The sequence below is a fragment of the Hippopotamus amphibius genome, chromosome 3 (genome assembly GCF_030028045.1).
Source record: "Hippopotamus amphibius kiboko isolate mHipAmp2 chromosome 3, mHipAmp2.hap2, whole genome shotgun sequence".
Classification (NCBI taxonomy): Eukaryota; Metazoa; Chordata; class Mammalia; order Artiodactyla; family Hippopotamidae; genus Hippopotamus; species Hippopotamus amphibius.
The window spans coordinates 41,212,598-41,230,462 of record NC_080188.1 but is presented as its reverse complement, the minus strand read 5'-3'; the positions used below and the strand labels follow the sequence as shown (position 1 = coordinate 41,230,462).

Below are 17,865 nucleotides of genomic sequence, written 5' to 3'. Positions count from 1 at the left end.
CATTAAAAAAGAGAGGCAGAATACAGAGAGAAAAAAGAAGACATCTATGTCAAGACTGAGACAGAGATTGCAGTCTTTAGATACAAGCCAGGGAACTCCTGGAGCCACCAGAACTAGAAGAGGCAAGGAAGGGCTCCCTTGAGCCTTTGGAGGGAGTGCAGTCCTGATGACCTTCTGGTCTCCTGAACTGTGAAAGATTACATTTCTGGGTTTGTGGTAATTTGTTACAGAAGCTGCTGGAACCTAACACATGATGTAGGAAGAAGGTCATCAGCTAAGAGTAAGAAGTGAAGGGGTTTGAGGAAAGAGGAGAGGTGAAAAATTGTTGTCAAGGAGTATGGGAAAGAGAACAGCTGACTGCCTGCAGCACTAGGAGCCCACTTTAGGATCACGGACAGGAATTTACTATTAGATCAATCAGTTTGTGAGTTTTTCTACAGGCCTCCTTATCTGCACAAAGGTACAGGTAAGGAATCATAAAAAGATGGATTTACCCAAGGTTATCTTTCCCTCGAGAGAGTACAAAGTGAAAGAGAAGTAAAGGAATTGATGGTGTATGTAAGGAAGTAATTTTAATAAATTTGTTTAACTGCTCTAATCTCCAAGTACCCAAAACATACCCTGGCACATCATAGGAACTGGGAAAATACCTATTTAATGAATTGGTGAATGCCATGATATTACCGTATTAGGCTCTCTGAAATAACAATTACACAATGGAGTCTGAGCTACTATGTGCAATAACTTCTAAGTTACGCGATGCTTTCCTTCTGTTCGTTTCTAACATGACAACACTTGTTTGTCACCTGGTATTAGTCCTGTAATCTCCCCTTAGCAAGAGAGGACAAAAATATCAGTTGAAAAAAAAATATCATTCAGAGAAATGTCTTACATCTCACTCAAGAAAGGTACATTGCTATTGTCTCATGATATACTCCTTATGCATTATAACAATTTTTGGTACTCATATTTCAGTATTTCATATTCAAGCAGTTAATCCTCCACTCTCCAGTAAACAAACACCCAGAAATCTAAGAAGCCAGATGACATCAGGGCCTATAGAGAAGTTCCAAGCAAACTTCTTGTCATGCTCCGCCATGCTAACAGTCAGGGTGGTCACCCTTTGATCTCAATACAGTTCTCGATTCAGTTCTTATATATGCCAGCTAGTGTGGGTGGCATTTTATATGTACTCTTTCATTCATTCCTACAATAGCCTGGAAAGCTGTTATTAATTTTGTGTACAGACAAGGAAGCTAAGAAGCAGAAGGGCCAAGCAGCAGCTATGTGGGGAGCCAGGATTTACAGCCAGGTGTATCTCCCTCCAAGTGTGGGCTGTGTCTACCAGGTCTTCTACCAGCCACAATGGAAGATGTCATTTATTACCAGATATCGTGCCTGGTAGTTCCACATACATTATGTCATTTAATTCTCATAGAAGTATTGCACATAAATGGTGTCAGCTCACTTCATGTAGAAGGAAACCGATGCTCAAAAGATTTAAGTAGCCTGTCCAGGTTCACACAACTTTCAGGGTGTCAGAATTCTAGTCTAAGTCCAGGCCCCTTTTCACTATTCCATGAAGCACTGTGCCAAGAACAAAGGAGGGAAAAGAAAGGAAGGGAAGGAAATGAAAAGAATGAATGAAATTATGTGTACTCCTTGTATAGTTCAATAGAATATGCTTCATTAAGTGTTTCTCTCTTAAATAGTAAGAAAATATATGCATATAAACTAAGGGCATAATAATAAGAATGCCTAATATTTCTGTAGTGGTACAATTGCACAAGGCACTGTTCCGAGCATTTTACATTTTTTAACATATTTATGTTTCAAAAAACCATACAAGCTAGTCACTAGTACTATTCCTATTTTACAGAAATGGAAACTGCTAAGATTTGAACACTGGCATTCTGATTCTAGAGGCTATACACATAAAGCAGTGTGTGGTACTAAGATTATTTCAATTGTGTTAGCATAAATTTCCTTAAATGTTAGAAGCAATGACTGCTGAAAACCTTTAAAGTAGTGTTTCCCTTTAAATGGGTATCACTGTGTTGTAAGATTATAATAAAGGCTAAACATTAACCATATTCATATTTCATGTAGCTGTTAAAAAGAATAAGGTACGTAGATCTTTGTCTCCAAACACAGAAAGATCTTCTAAATATTAAGAAAGACTGAGTTGCACAAGGGTGTTTGCATTACGACATTGTTTAATTAATGTTCATATATGTTTTTCTATGAACATGTGTGTATGTGCCTGTGTCTGCAAATCTATGAAAAGATGGACCGTGATAACAATGGTTGCTTCTAAGCAGAAGGAAATGAATCAAGATTAGGACATGGTCAGACAGAGGTTCATCCTCATTTTTAAGGTTTTCATATTCACAAAGAGTTGCTATTCATGTTGTCTAATTGAAAAAGTATTGAAGGTATTATTTGTTTCCCTGATCTTCTCTTTTCGTTTTCTTCATTCTAATAAATCTCTCTCTCTCTCTCCCCCACCTGTGAAGAAATATATAGAAATATATAATATATGTATAAATATATTACATAAATATAAATTAAATATACACATTACATTGTCATTTTGGGAAAAAATCTGGTTTGATATGAATTTATTTGTATGTACTCTGAGAAAGAGGTATTTTTAAAAAGAAAAATGATTATGTATTAATAAACTCACTATGTCCCTGATACATGGATATAGCTGTTGTTCAACAAAAATATAAGGAGTATTTCCTGAGTCATACTATGAATCTCGGTTTTAAGAATATCTGATTGTTTTTATTGAGAGCTTTTTATGTGAAGGTTTCTTTAAGATATGTATACCTGCCAATAATCTTCTTTAAACTCTTAATCCTAGTGCATTCCTAAAGTATTTCTCATTCAAATCTCTACAACCAGTTTCTTCTCCTTTAGCAAAATTAGTCAATACCAAAAAAAGAAATATTGCTTTCTTGTTGGGACTATGCTGTCTCTGGGCTGTTTTCTTCAAGCCATTCCATGGGTTGAGGCATTTCTGTTTAGACTTGTCAAACTAGTTTCATTGCAAGTACTTGTGATTTGTTTCCTTATTTCTTCCAGTCACAGACCTCTAATATACCTAGAGATGTCATATAGTTGATTAGCAAGTCAGGTCGAGTGGGCGCAGACCTCTAAGATCACAGTCTTCCTCCCACAGATGATGCATCGGTAAGTTCAGTTTTGTTTAGTGATGGCTTGTTTGTTCCACTGTCTGTCTGTGGCTAGATTCCTGGCGTGTCAGTGGACTGTTTGTGAGGTGTCCTGTATTGGATGCTGTGAAATTTCTGGAATTATTATAGCATCTGCATTAATCTCTGTAAAATCAATATTTTTGTATTAAAAGTCATTAACATTATTTCATGTTGCCAAGTTCAACAGTTGGGATTTTAGAAGTTAATGAAAAACTATATCACGTTTTGTTTTGACTGCTTCTGGTTTTGGAGGGGGACGGGGGAGAAAGGTGTTAATTTGTTTTCAGAAAAGCCTCCTTTCAGTAATCTGACTAAATTTAGCTTCTGTAAAACTTTCCCTTCAGCTGCTTTCCCTAGTACCTTATAGCCAGTCATTGGGAACTAATGCAGATTGGGAGGTCAAAAGCTGCCAAGACACCTGCCTTCATCATAGAAATTTCAGGATTTCTTGGAGGAAAGAAAGGAGACAGGATCCAGATTGGGGAAACTACGTTTAGTCTCTAAAAATTTCCTATTAAATATTAAAGAGAAAAGAAAACTGCAAATTATCTCAAGTTTTTTTTTTTCCAAAGTACATTTTGCCACATGCAAAGGAGAGGAAAAAAATAAGATTTCTTGGCATAACTTTTGATACAATTAAAATAGTGATTTTAAACATTGATGACAATAATATTTCAACATTGCTTAGATTTATGCTATTTTCAAAACATTTTTGTATATGTTATTTCACTTAATATTTAGGACACTCCTGTAAGATCAGCAGAACAGGTACCAACTACCATTTTAAAGTGAGGGGTCTGAGAGAAACAGATCTTAAGGGGCTTCTCTGTGTCAATAGAGCTGTGATGTCAAGATGAGAGCACTACAACCCACAACTCCTTAAATCCAGCCTTCCTGGACTCTTGCAGCCTCTCTAGGTAGCAAGGATTCCACCTGGGGAATTTCAGAGATGAGAACTTGACACTAGGTCAGCCACTGAGTTAGTGAACTTCACTGGGCTTCCTTTCACACGAATAAAACGCATATTTGGATCAGTCCTTAAGTGAGCAAATAGTAATTGCCAGAGGGTCTCTGAGATCCTTAGACAAGGTCTACAATGCTTCACATATAATTCGCACTCCACAAATATTTCTTGAACAAATAAATGAATAAACAAGTGTAAATGTCTAGCATTAGTGTTTTGCTTATTAAAATTCATTGATTTTGAAAATGCATGTTCCATGTCTATGGAAATCATGATATTGTAAAGCAGTAGTTCCAACCTTTTGTATTTCACATTCCCCAAATTATTCTTTAAAAAATTCAAGTCTCATGATTATAGACACCAAAAGTCCTCTTTTATAATGCATATTTATGTGTTTAGAGGAAAGTTTTCAGTTTAAGGGAAGTAAATTATAAGAGTAATATTGGGGGTCAGTGTTATTGTTCAGGACATCCATGACAAAGAAAGGGGACAGTGAGAAACACTGAATGTTTATGGTTTCTTTAAGATAAACTAATGGAACATTAATCCAGGATTTGGAGGATTTGCAGGAAATGGGCAGGCAAGCTTAAGGATTAAGGCAAAGTAAATGCTTAATAATTACTATGATGCCCTGTGTCTCACCTACACTAATTCTACAGTATGTTCTACAGCCACGTTTGCCATCTTTACTTTTCTACTAACGAGAAACTCAATGTGGAAGACATGTCAAAATATACTTGATTCATATCTTTGCTGTTTCCGGTCTGTTGAAACTTGAATATCTTTTCTATGGGTTTTGTGACCCTCTTCTCTACCTTTCAGAGATAGTGTTTAGTGTTCCAACTTCGCTGTGAATATCTATTTGCATTTGCCTTTAGCAATATCCATACCCCTATTCCTCTCTTTAAATTTATTAGTTAGGTGATATCTTACTTAAAATCTCAATTATTTCTCTTATAAGAGATAAAAGATCCAATGACTCTTCATTTGAGATTGCTGTCCTGTTCCCAGATGACTGACCATTATTTTCAGCATTGCTTAATAAATGTAAAAATTAGATTTCTCCTTGTCATTATCCTCATTTAGAGAAAAAGTCCTGGGAAATTCTTTGCAAGCATTCATGTTTCATATTTTCATTTCATTTTGAATACTCATTTTAATCAACTTGTCAATTTGCCAAGTACATTCTCTAATATACTCAAAAACTGTATCTTCAGAGTTAAAGCCAAAACAACAAGGTAAAACCTCCATGTTATTTACTGATCACTAAACTTTGTGCAAATTATCAGTTAAATTTTACTGTTTTGTTAGTTTTTAGGAAACTCATAGTGCTTGCTGGGTGCCACATATGCACTACGTTATATTAGCTCATTTAATTCTCACAACAGTTCTGTGATTAGGGACTATTATTATCTCCATTTTATACATGAAAAAGTAACTAGCCCTACATCACAGCCTAATGAGTGGAAGAGTTGGGATCTGAGGCAATCTGGAGCCAGAGCCTGAGCTTAACTATTAGGATATCCTGTTTTTCCTTCTTTTTCAAGAGAAAAATCAATTTTTCCTTTTTAATTAAAGTTTGAGTAAGAGATTCATAATGTTAGTTATGCAGTAAGGCTTTATCTATATATGTATTCATATCATTGAGATTTAAAGGCTAGTTCATAGCATCCTTGTCTTTCTTTTGTTTTTCTTCTTTCCAATTATGTGTCATACAAAGAATAATGTATTTGCAGATAAAACAGGGAGGCTGGAAAAAATGTATACAAAATATTTGGAAACCAAGATGATAGAAATTTATGCTCAGATAAGTATATATGAATCTATAGTAGGTGGTAGTTTATGTGTAATTACTGTAATAGCATCTACCATTTATTATTTATTTACAAAATATGCATCATTTTCCATAATCTAATTTATTTACAATCCTCATATGAGTTAGCTATTATTACCCCATTTTACAGAAAAAGAAAGCAGCCCTAGATCGTAGAGTTATTGAGCTTTAAACCCGCTATACACAGCATCCTACCCCTAATACACTCATAGTCGTGCCTCTGAAACATCTGGGCAATGACAGGAAATTGACCCACTATGGACACAAAAATAATACAAGCAACATTTGAATAGCATACTACTAAAGGCTTTCACATTCATTATCAGAGTGGCCTGGTTAAGAATGGAACAGATAGATTTGAAGTCAGACAGATAAAGCCTCCCCTTAGCTTTACAATCTGTGTTGATTTTTCCTCTCTGATCCTCAGTTTCCTCAGTAGTGAATGGTGATAAGACATGCCTCACCAAGCTGCGGCAACAAATACATCAGATCGCTCCTATGAAAATTCCTGACCCAGAGTAGGAATTTGATATGTGCTAGAGTCTTTCATATACTCGTTTCATTGCCTCACATCTCTGGGTAGTATTTATTGTCGCCATTTTACAGGTAAGAAAACTGAAATTCAGAGAGGTTTCATAAACTTCTCAAGATACGTGTCAAAGAGATACAAGCTGGGACTAAAGCCAAAATACTCTGACTCTAAAAGTTAGGGCAGATCTGCAATACCAGTAGGCCTAGAGAAGATTTGTCCAGGCAGGCAAGCCTTAAAGGATATGTTTTAAAAATCTTGCCTTGGAAAACTGTGTTTTTCTTTACTATCACACTATTACCACACAATACTTCTGATAACAGCTGTGTAGAATTTTTCCCCAAGAAATTCTCCAACATCAGCCGGGCACTTTACAATTCCATTCAATTCTGACACTAACCAAAGTTAGTGCAGGCCCCACAGGTTAAGGGCTCAGTCCCACAAGACTGCCCATGCTCCCATTTCAGATATCAATCCCAAGTCCCAGTTGTTACCTGTGCTCCTGACTGGCAGGCTATAAATTGGAGCTTCCTACAATCCTCTCCTCCGATTTGATTAATTTGCTAGAGTGACCACAGAACTCAGGAAAACAGTGTACCTACTAGATTACCAATTTATTACAAAGGTTATTAGAGGATATGTATAAAGAGCCAGGTGAATTGGTACATATGGTGAGGTCTAGAAGGGTCCCCAATGCAGGAGATTCTGTCCTCAAAGAGTTGAGATGCTCCATCCTCCCAGCACACAGATGTGTACACCAACTCAGAAGCTCTCTCATCATACGCCAACTGGGGTTTTTGTGGAGGCTTCATCACATAGGTGTGAATGATTATTAACTCGATCTCCAGCCCTCTCTTCTTCCCAGAGGATAGAGAGGGGTGGTAGAGCTTAAAGTTTCAAGCTTCTGATCATGGCTTGGTCTTTCTGGTGACTAGCCCCCATCTTGAAGCCATCTAGGAGCCCACCAAGAGAATCTCACTGGAATAAAAGACACTGCTATCATCCAGAAAACTCCAAGGGCTTTAAGAGCCCTATGTCAGGAACTGGGGTCAAAGACCAAATACTAGAACAAAAGATGTTCCTAGTGCTCTTATCACTGGGAAGTTAAAAGGGTTTTAGAAGCTTTGTGCCAGGAACTGGAGGCAGATATATATATAGATATATATATATATATATTTATTATTTCATCATCTTTAACTCTCATTTTTGTTACCTTAATGGAAATTGGTTAGTTATGTTATCTTAAATATTTATAAGAAAGAAGTTTACAATACTTAATTATCATCATCCACATGGCACAGATTGAGACAAAGGCATTATAGGTTGTATCATGAGTTACATGAGGGTAGAAACCACGTCTTATTCATCCTTGCCTCACTAAGCCCTCCATGATGCCTTAAAACAAAATAAAGGCTCAATAAAACGTTGTGGAAAAGAAAAATAGTTAGGTACACGGACGAATGGATGAATAGTTGAATAGGTACACAGGAGGACAAACTAAAGGACAAAGGAGGAATAAGAAATATTGCAATATCTGATGAATTCTTAGTAGTTTGCTAGGACACATTTATGGTATATAAGTCTCTGATCCAGGCACTTGTATACAAACAATTCATTTTGCACACATGCAGAGACTCCTAGCCTAGACCTTAACCTCTAACCTGAGATATATTTTATAAACCTTAATAGTGGGACTGCACTTTGTGTCAAAAACATGTTAGACTAAACCAAACACACACATTACACAACTACATAACAGTTGGTGTTGTTTACCTTTTCTAGTAAAGTAGAACATTCTGTAATAAATTTGTTTTGTTACTGAATCTCTTATTCCCTTATTAATAGTGTACTTGTAAAATAGCATTTCCATTTTATTGTCATGCTGGGCCACGGTGGGACACATTTTATTTTTTGGATTAATATTGCACTTAAAATATTTGGGGGATTTCCTAATATATTACCTACCTAAGCTTTCTCTTGGAGGGCCACTCCAAGATGATCCTAAAATCTAAAATGCTACTGGTATTCCAAAATTGGCTACCATGAATATTCTCAGAGTGAAATGCTCATTTTCTCAGCATGGCGAATTTCTAACAAGTGTGTAATAAGAAGAACAAAAATAGTGATAATAGCTCATATTTATATAGCATTTACTATGTGCTGGTCATTTCATATAAACTAATGTACTTAATTTTCATATAAACCCTGTGAGGCAGGTATTAATTTAATTTCCATTTTACAAATAGGGGAACTAAAACAAAAATAGTGCCAAATACATTGCCTCATATTACAGAGCTAGCGTAGCAGGACTAGGACTTGGACTCTGGTCGTTCGGCTCCAGAGATTGGGCTCTTACTGTTGATACTATACCAGCCCCAGTAGAAATGAGTTCAATCACGCTGCATTAATTTAAACATGTGACTATGTTCTACCTCTAATCCAAAATGCAAGTTCAACACTATTTAAGAAAGACTTTGGGCTAAACTAGAGCAATAAAATTCCCTATTTTGCTTATACATGAAGGTGAGAGAATTAAATACCAGTCAATTCTCAGAATAAGGCTAGAGAAGGCCTCCTTACTGAATCAGGACAAGGAAATCTAGAAGGGATAAGAATCTGAAATTAATTTAACTCACTAGGGCTGGGTACATGCTGGAGGAAAGACAGGGCTGCCAGGATTTGGAGTAAATCCAGCCCAGCAGGTCAGATGTGATAAGCAGTGAGTAATTGTGTCCCTGCCAGGAACTGTCAGGGTTGGGAGTACCCCTCCAAGAGGAAGAAGTACATCCATGTGGAACCTGGGAGAGGTATTCTCAGTCCCCTTTAGTTCACGTTGTCTTCTTCCAGCCTCAAAATTCTCAGTTATGTTCCCTTTTCACCAGTGTGCCCAATTTCCACCCCTGGGACCAAGGTGAAGGCACTTCCCTAGACAGGGGAAGAATTAGAGTCCTGTCTTTTCTGGCATTCTCATTTTCTTTTTCTGAATTCCCTGAATTCAGCTCAGCCTGAATCTCTTCATCATTTAATACAGAAGATGTTCTTTGGTCTGGACTCACAATGGTATTTTATTCAATTTTACCCCTCCCACTTTGCCCCACCCCTCACTCCATTCATAGTTGGGAGGTAAATACAGAAGGAATATCAGAAGTTTTGTTTCTTCTTCCTTTTTTTTTTTTTAACCTCCTGACAATGAAACAGTCCATGGAGTAGTATATCTGGTATAAATGCATCTAGAGCCATGTTTTCAAAACTGTTCTGTGGAACATCAGAATCCCATGAGCTATCACTAGATATGGTAGTTTTTAAAAAGTGCTGTTGGAAAACTTTTACATCAATCCAATTCTATAAGTAGTATTCAAGTATTTACCAAGAGTCAGATAATGTGTTAGGCACTAGGGTTGTTTCAGTGAACAGGCTATATACAAAACCAAGGCAGAAATGCTGCCTCACCTTTACCCCCTTTTAAAACCATTAAAGGTTGTAAGAGCTTTAGAAGTAAGAATCCTATTTAACCTTCTTTAACCCATTTTTTTCCCAAACCTATTTAAATATGGGAAACCTCCCTTTACCCCACCACATGGGAACACTTTTTGAGAAATGCCTCAAATCTCTATATGACTTATTCACTGTCTTCAAGATCATCCACACTTTGGGGTAAGAGGATATGTGTACATATAATATCTCAAGAAATAAAACTTATAGGAAACATGTGGCAGCATGGAACAAGTGTCAAATCAAATAAAAGCCTCCAAAGATTACAGATAAGCCCAAATGTGGTAATTAATTCTCCCGGTACAGCCTTCCTTCCTTCCTCCTCCTAGCCACTAGGTGTCCTCTGCTACTGTCTGGAGAGGGATAAGGGAAGAGCAACTTTTTGAGAGTTCACAGGAATTTAAAGCCAGTAGAAAGGAAGAAGTGAAAGCAAAAACAAATTCAAGATGACCACAATGGACATGGGTAATCCTTCTGATCAGTAAAACAACTTCTGCTTTCACTTCATAAAACTCTCTTCACCTGCCTTTTATGCTTCTTGATATTCCACACATTATTCATTTGGATTAAAAGGAAGCCTGTTCTGGAAAAAGGGAAAAAAATCACTCTCAAAAGAAAGTTTGATACCACAGAAAGAAAAGCCTTCTGAGTCACAGGGGTCAGAGCTAGGTTCTACCTCTGCTTCCGGCTGCGTGAATTGAACAAGTTGTTCACCTGTAAAAAGAAGATAAATAATTCTACTGACAGCATTTGGAGGATAAAATCAACACATCCTATGAACTCAGCACTTACTAAATAGAAGCTCTTGTTCTTATCACTTTTAGTAATAATTGGTGATTCTAAAATAATCACAGGGTACCCAGGCAGATATTCACATATCAGAGCATATTAGGTCACCACAAAAGCTTGCTTTTCTGTAACAAATGACTGAGGTCGGCTGCTCAAAGGGAATGACGATTTTCATTGGTAGAAGGAGAGTTTGGCACTTTGGTTCAATAAGAACTTTCCTCCAAGGCATCAGGCTAAGAAAAGAGGAGCAAAGTTTTCTGCGCCTACTGGCTCCCATGAATTCAATGTATTTAGCAACTTTGACAGTTATATTAGGAGTTAAGTAGACTTGTAGGTTGGCCTGGGAAGCTAACCATTAATTTCTTTTAAAATCAGATAGTATATCTTAAACGTCAGAAAACTCTCTCTGTGAAGATTTATGGGAACATAACCTGCCTGTAAATTGGTATTTGTATAATAATCACATGTAACTACAAGAAAGCAGAAAAATAATCCTGAAAAGGAAAGATTTGGAGCTTATAGATAAAATGATAAAGGGCATGTAATTGACTATGGAGTGAGTCAAAAAGTTACTGCCTTCAGGGGAGGTCTTTATAGGAAAAGGAAGATCCATGTAGAATAGGGGGTCCATGATGTCTTCTGCTAACTCAAGTCATCTTTGAACTCACATATACAGAAGTCATCAGCTGAGAGTTTGGTTGCTAAGGAAATGAATTTCCCAACTCTGATCATTAACAATTTATATTGCTCTGTATATTCTTCAAGGCGTGTATCTTTCAGTCTTCAAGATTACAGAAAGCAAAGTCACAAAATTTTTCACGTTATCAGCATGTTTTTATTGATAACATCTTTGGAAAAATCATGCCATAAATACACCCTTCTAAACACAATGAAGGTGTAATGGATATGATAAATTGGATTTCACGCAGATTATAAATTAGGTTACTCTGAATAAATATCTCTGTACTTGCCCTTGCCTTAAAGGAACGCAAAGTGCTAATTAGGTCATGATCAGGGATTACTTTCAGCTTTGTTTTCTACTTTAATTTATAAGAGTTCAGTTTGTATTCCACCAAGTTGTTACTTGAAAAAAAGTCTTCTAATTTTATGCTTAAAATAGAATCCCCTTTTAATAAAATAGTTCTCCCCCAACTCCACAAAAATTAGAGAAGATTTTAAATCTCACATGCTTTTCTTTGAAGGCTGTAGATTTCTGCCCCTTTTTATGAAAGTCATAATATTTTCAGTTGTGAAAAAATTCTAAAATCCTCCAAGATTCCCTTCCCTTGGTGTATACATTCCTTCACCCAGTTATTCAAACACTAACTTAGGTGCTGTTGTGAGGGGCTTTTGCAGATATAATGAAGGTCTCAAATCAGCTGACTTTTAAATGGAGAGATTATATTTGGTAGGCCTAACCTAATCAGGTGACACCCTGAAAAAGAACAAAGTCCTACCTGGAGAAAGAGATTCAGAATGTGAGAGAAATTTGATAGGAGGGAGATTCCCCATTTTTGGCTTTGAAGATGGAGTGGGCTACATGGCAAAAATGTGGGTGACATCTAGGAGCTAAGAGGCCTCTGACTGACAGCCAGCAAGGGAAAAGGAACCCTGGTTCAGCTTCAAGGAATTGAGCTCTGCCTAAAACCTAAGTGAGCTTGGGAGAGGGTCACACACACGAGATGAGATTTCAGCCCCAACCAACACCTTGATTTCACCCTCATGAGATCCTGAGCAGAGAACTCAGCCATGCCACGTACAGAACTGTGAGCTAATAAGCTGCTAACTTTATGGTAATTTGTTAGACAGGAACAGAAAATTAATACACCAGTGTTCATTTTATGGGTGCAGGTAAAGCAGGAAAAAAATGCTTGAGCATCTCTACTTACAAACAGGCTAGATTCCAAAGACTTTACCAAGTATATTTCCTTTCAAATCTGAAGTAATGTTATGCAAATCACTAATAGAACCTCTCCAGAATGGGAGGTTGATGATGCATATTTGCTTTCATGCATTGCTTGTTCATATCCATAAAAGTTGATATTAAGTTGAAAGTTTATTCATAAAGGATTAAGTAGCTACAGCTTTTTTTTTTCTTTTCTTTTTTTGGCTGCATTGGGTCTTCGTTGCTGTGCATGGGCTTTCTCTAGTTGTTGTGAGTGGGGGCTACTCTTCATTATGGTGTGCAGGCTTCTCATTGCGGTGGCTTCTCTTGTTGCAGAGCATGGGCTCTAGGCACATGGGCTTCACTAGTTGCAGCATGCAGACTCAGTAGTTGTGGCTCAAGGGCTCTAGAGTGTAGGCTCAGTAGTTGTGGCTCACAGGCTTAGTTGCTCCACGGCATGTGGGATCTTCCTGGACCAGGGATCGAACCAGTGTTCCCTGCATTGGCAGGCAGATTCTTATCCTCTGTGCCACCAGGGAAGTCCCAAGTAGCTACATTTAACCCATGGCTCCTGCAGCTTTTGTAAGTTAGCCTGTTACATTCCCCAAAGTTTTTCTCAAAAGAGAAACATTCTGACAACCTACCACCCCTGTTTGTTGGCCACCATTTCTCCCCAGATGTTAATAGCTCCTTGTATGGTATCTGTGGACGTGACTGCCATGGCACTTGAAGCAGTGTATCAATGAGTGTTGAACCACTCTTCTGCCTAGTGTCTCACAGTGTGAAATAGTGTGAGTTTGTGTGCATCTTGGTGGTGGAGATGTGATCATCCTACATCTACTTTCTCCATTTGCCCTACTCAGAGGAACTATGTCATGATAGGAAGATAGATTTGAAAGCTTGTAAATCTCCTTGTCATCTAGCCTTTCTCCTTTGGTCCATTTTTGGTTTTGACTGACTTAAAGACACTGATAAGATTTTCTAAGAAAATAAATGGTCAAATAAATGAAGAATGAATAAGTGAATAGAGGAATATATAAATAAAAAATCTAGTTAGGAATTAAAATATAATTAATGGGGAGGTACTCTGGCACTAATGAAAAATAGTGTACTAGAAGTTAGAAGACATGAGTTTGAGATTAAGTCACTTAATCATCTTTGGGCCTCAACTTCCTCAACTGGAAAACATGTTACATTGTACTAAATAGTCTGTAAGTTATCCTTCACTTCTGAATTTAGGTTTTAAGCCAATTAAGAGGCTAAGTAATATCCCATGAAGCTTCTGTTTGTTGTTTTTATATTCTGAAACCTTAGCTCTTGTCCATCAGAAGACACACTGCCTTTCCCCAGCCAGCTGTCTAGATTCTTTTAAATCAGTTAATGTGCATTGTCAGTATTTTCCATACACAACAGAATTCATGTCTCTCAAGTTTCACTAGGTGTATTGGCTAAATGTATTACGACAAAACTATCACCTTCTTAACTATTTATATCCAAACAGTTTTATCTTTTATGCTGGCATTCATATACAAAAATGTTTTATATTAAAAAAAACTTCCTGTAAATCAATCAATACATATCAAAAGTCTACTTAGAGTAAATCAACGTACTAAATCTTGTGAAACATGAAAAAAACCTTCTGCCCCCAAAGAATTTAGCTTATCAATACACACACACACAAGATAAATTCTAATGAAAGGGATAAATTAAGTTGACTACAATGGCAAGTTGCAGAGAAGGAGCACTAGAAAATCAGTTAGATGACCCAGTCCTTTTAAGTCTCTTGGCTCTAACAAATAAGGTGTCTTCTCTCTCAGCCTCTGATATTTCATATGTAAAGTTGTATAATACCTGCCTGATTCTCATGGATTTATAAAATTCTTACTCTGTACAAGGCACCTTATTAGGTCTTAATGATAAAAAGATGAACAAGGCTAGTTTAACTCTTTGAGGAATTCACTGTTAATATACATGAAAATAAACAGTTAATACAATGTGATTAGCACTACTGTTGACCATAACTAGAGGAATAGCAAAGAGTTATTTTTTTTCTCCTTAACTGTGGAAATTTCCTCTAATCCAGAGGTGATGCAATATAAAGTATACAGGGACTTCCCTGGTGGCACAGTGGTTAAGAATCTACCTGCCAAATGCAGGGGACGCGGGTTCGATCCCTGGTCCGGGAAGATCCCATATGCCGCAAAGCAACTAAGTGTGTGCACCACAACTACTGAGCCTACTCTCTAGAGCCCAAGAGCTCAGCTCACAACTCTGAGTCTGCATGCTGCAACTACTGAAGCCTATGCACCTAGAGCCCATGCACCACAACAAAGTGTAGCCCCCGCTTGCCACACTAGAGAGAAAGCCTACATGCAGTAACAAAGACCCAATGCAGCCAAATACACACACACACACACACACACACACACATACATATATAAAGTATACAGCATCACTTCTGAAGTAGTTTTGCCAAATGAATTTAAATCTACTCAAGTCTTTAGATCTAAATTTAGGCTTTTAAGAAATGAGGGGGCTAGAAGAACATGTTAAATGAGATCCCAAGGAAGCATTCAGACAAGTCCAGAAAGTGGACATTCTAAAGGAAAACTGGCTTGATCTCTTCAACAAGTCAATGTCATTAAAAATTAAAAAGCAAACAGGACTCTTTTATTTTTAAAAAAAGACTTAAACGACGTAACAACCTAGGTACTATGAGGTCCTTGATTTGTATAAACCATCTGTAAATATAATAGGGACAATAAATGAAATCTGAAGATAGATTTGGTATTAGAAGATATGAAAGATTAGAGAAATACTGTTAATTTTCTAGGAGTGTTATAGTATTGTGGTTATGTTGGAAATATCCTAATTGTTTATAATAATGATTTGGTAAAAAATCAGAATGTCTTATTTTACATTAAAATACAGCAGAAAATAATGAATAAAGCAATTACAACAAAAATGTTAACAACTGATAAAATGATGTGATGAATATAGGGGTGCTCTACTATACTATTCTTTCTAAATTTCTGTCTGAAAAATTTCATAATAGTTAAAAATGAAAGCTAAAAAGTAGACAACAGATTTGAAATCACTTTGTAAACTTTAAAAGAAATTTTTACATAAAAAAATTGGATAATAAAATAAAATAATTATTATTTTTTTAATTATTGGAGAAAGAAGGAATGGTCCTTTTTCAAGCATATGTGCTACTTTGGACCACACTGCTAAGAGAAGTCAGGACTGACCACCACAGAGATCCACCCAATACCTCTAGAAATAGAAACCAGAAGCAATAACATAGATTCCCAGATCTTTTTAATACCTTCCTTCATGCCAAGATGACCTTGACCAAAATTGAAGACAAATGTCTTCTTGCTGGGCAAGGTGCACTAAAGCAACGTGCACTTATCCAAGAGGAAATAGAAAGCCTGTGACCATTATGACATGAGAGTAACTGGTGAGTTTTCCCTTTTGCAGAGCAGCAGGATTTGGCAGAGGTTTGAAACCATGGATCATTGCCCTCCTCGTCTTGTTATTACTGACAGTGGTGGCTGTGGCCATTGGTCTTCTGACTCACTTCTTAGTCTCTGGTAGGTAAAACTGTGGATTTCGCTCAGTTTGATTTCATTTTTCTGTAAAGCTTCATTTGAATAAATGTAAATTTAATTCCATCCAAAAATAATGTACTTTCATCAGTAAATGTCCACATTTTGAATTTTTTAATTTATTCAATCATTTCAACAAGAAGTAACTACTGAATGTTCAGTATGTCCAAGTACTTTTCAAGGTACTCAAGAAACAGCATTAAGCAAAGTAGATAAGTTTTCCACATCCCTGGAGCTTACAATCTAGTATTCTTTTCAGAATCTATACAAAAGATCAAAATATTGTCTAAAATTTACTAGTAATCATAATAAACTCTAATCATTCATGTATACGCAAGTGAAAAGTTATGATGAATTAGTTATTAAAACTGGCTCTTTTACTCAGCATTTTCTGCCCACTAACATTTTTAGGGAAAAAAGAAAAGCACATGTCCAATGAAATAATGAATTTTAAAATTATTGGTAAAGTATAAGTATGATACAATATTATTACTTATTTTTAGAGAAAAAATTTTACTCTTTCCAAAACAATATTCCGGGATTATTTTTCTATTGCCTGATATATTTGTAATCCCACAAAAATCCACTTCAGAATCCTCTCTTTTTATATTGCATTACTCTGCAGAGTGCAAACCATTTACATTTTCGACAAATGTCCACAATGTCAATCTCACACAGATGTGTGTGATAAGACAACGAGATCAGGGGGTTTACTTGAATGGACTTATCTGTTGTCACCTTCCTCAGACCTGATGAAGGAGTGATGATTCTTTTAGGAGCTTTAAAGGGCTTAAGAAATTCTGAGCCCCATATGACAACCCCATCTATAGTTTACACCAATGGCAAAAGATTTTCAGGTCGGTTAATTTCACACATAGAAGCCCCTTTACTATGAATATAGGATTCAATTACAAATGGACTATATAGATTAGTAATCAGGGGGACCATAAATGCACTACAGAGTCCAGAGATGTCCCTAGGATATCGACCATCATGAGGTTCCCCTTCTTTCCTACATCCACGGCTTCCCAAGGAGAGAAGTTGTTCTGTGGTTGCTCCAACTTCTATCTTTAACTCTGAAGATTTCCTGCCCCACCAGGGACATACTCCTAAGATTAACACATTCCTCAGGAGTCTCCACAGCTCTGTTTTTTTAACCTTTCCTGAGAGACAAGCAGAAATCTGATTGAGTCACCTCTGTCACACACTAGTCCCACCTCCAGCCTCAGGCAGTTTTTCCCCTGCCTTTCTTTTCATATCTTTCTTAGTGTGCTTGACTCTTTCATTAAAAATCAAAACTTATAAGAACACTCATTTACTTCTACTCCCAGTAGAGTATAAGGTGGTATACATTTCACCTCAGCAAGAAGCAATATAGTAATTAAATATTCCAGCTCTAGAACCACACTTGTCTGGGTTTAAACTTGGAAAAGCCACTAACCAATAGCATAGCACAAAGCAAGCTACTTAATGCCTCATGCCTCAATTTCTTCATCTGTAAAATGAAGGTGATGCCAATCTTTGAGAGCTTAGTGAGAGC

The 17,865-nt window shown here is 36.8% G+C and overlaps 1 protein-coding gene across 3 annotated transcripts in view; it reads left to right on the top strand.

The window, feature by feature from the left end:
* The first annotated feature begins 2,295 nt into the window (after positions 1–2,295).
* TMPRSS11A (transmembrane serine protease 11A) overlaps positions 2,296–17,865 on the top strand; it is a 52,583-nt gene continuing 37,013 nt past the window's right edge. The window contains exons 1-3 of one of the 3 annotated variants that reach the window (XM_057729902.1): positions 2,296–2,435; positions 3,091–3,198; positions 16,198–16,310. In XM_057729902.1, coding sequence (XP_057585885.1) covers positions 3,188–3,198; positions 16,198–16,310 — 124 coding nt within the window. In that variant the 5' untranslated portion in view covers positions 2,296–2,435; positions 3,091–3,187. Of the gene's footprint in view, positions 2,436–3,052; positions 3,199–16,197; positions 16,311–17,865 lie in introns of those variants that run through there. The other 2 variants (XM_057729907.1, XM_057729903.1) reach the window with 2 other exon arrangements.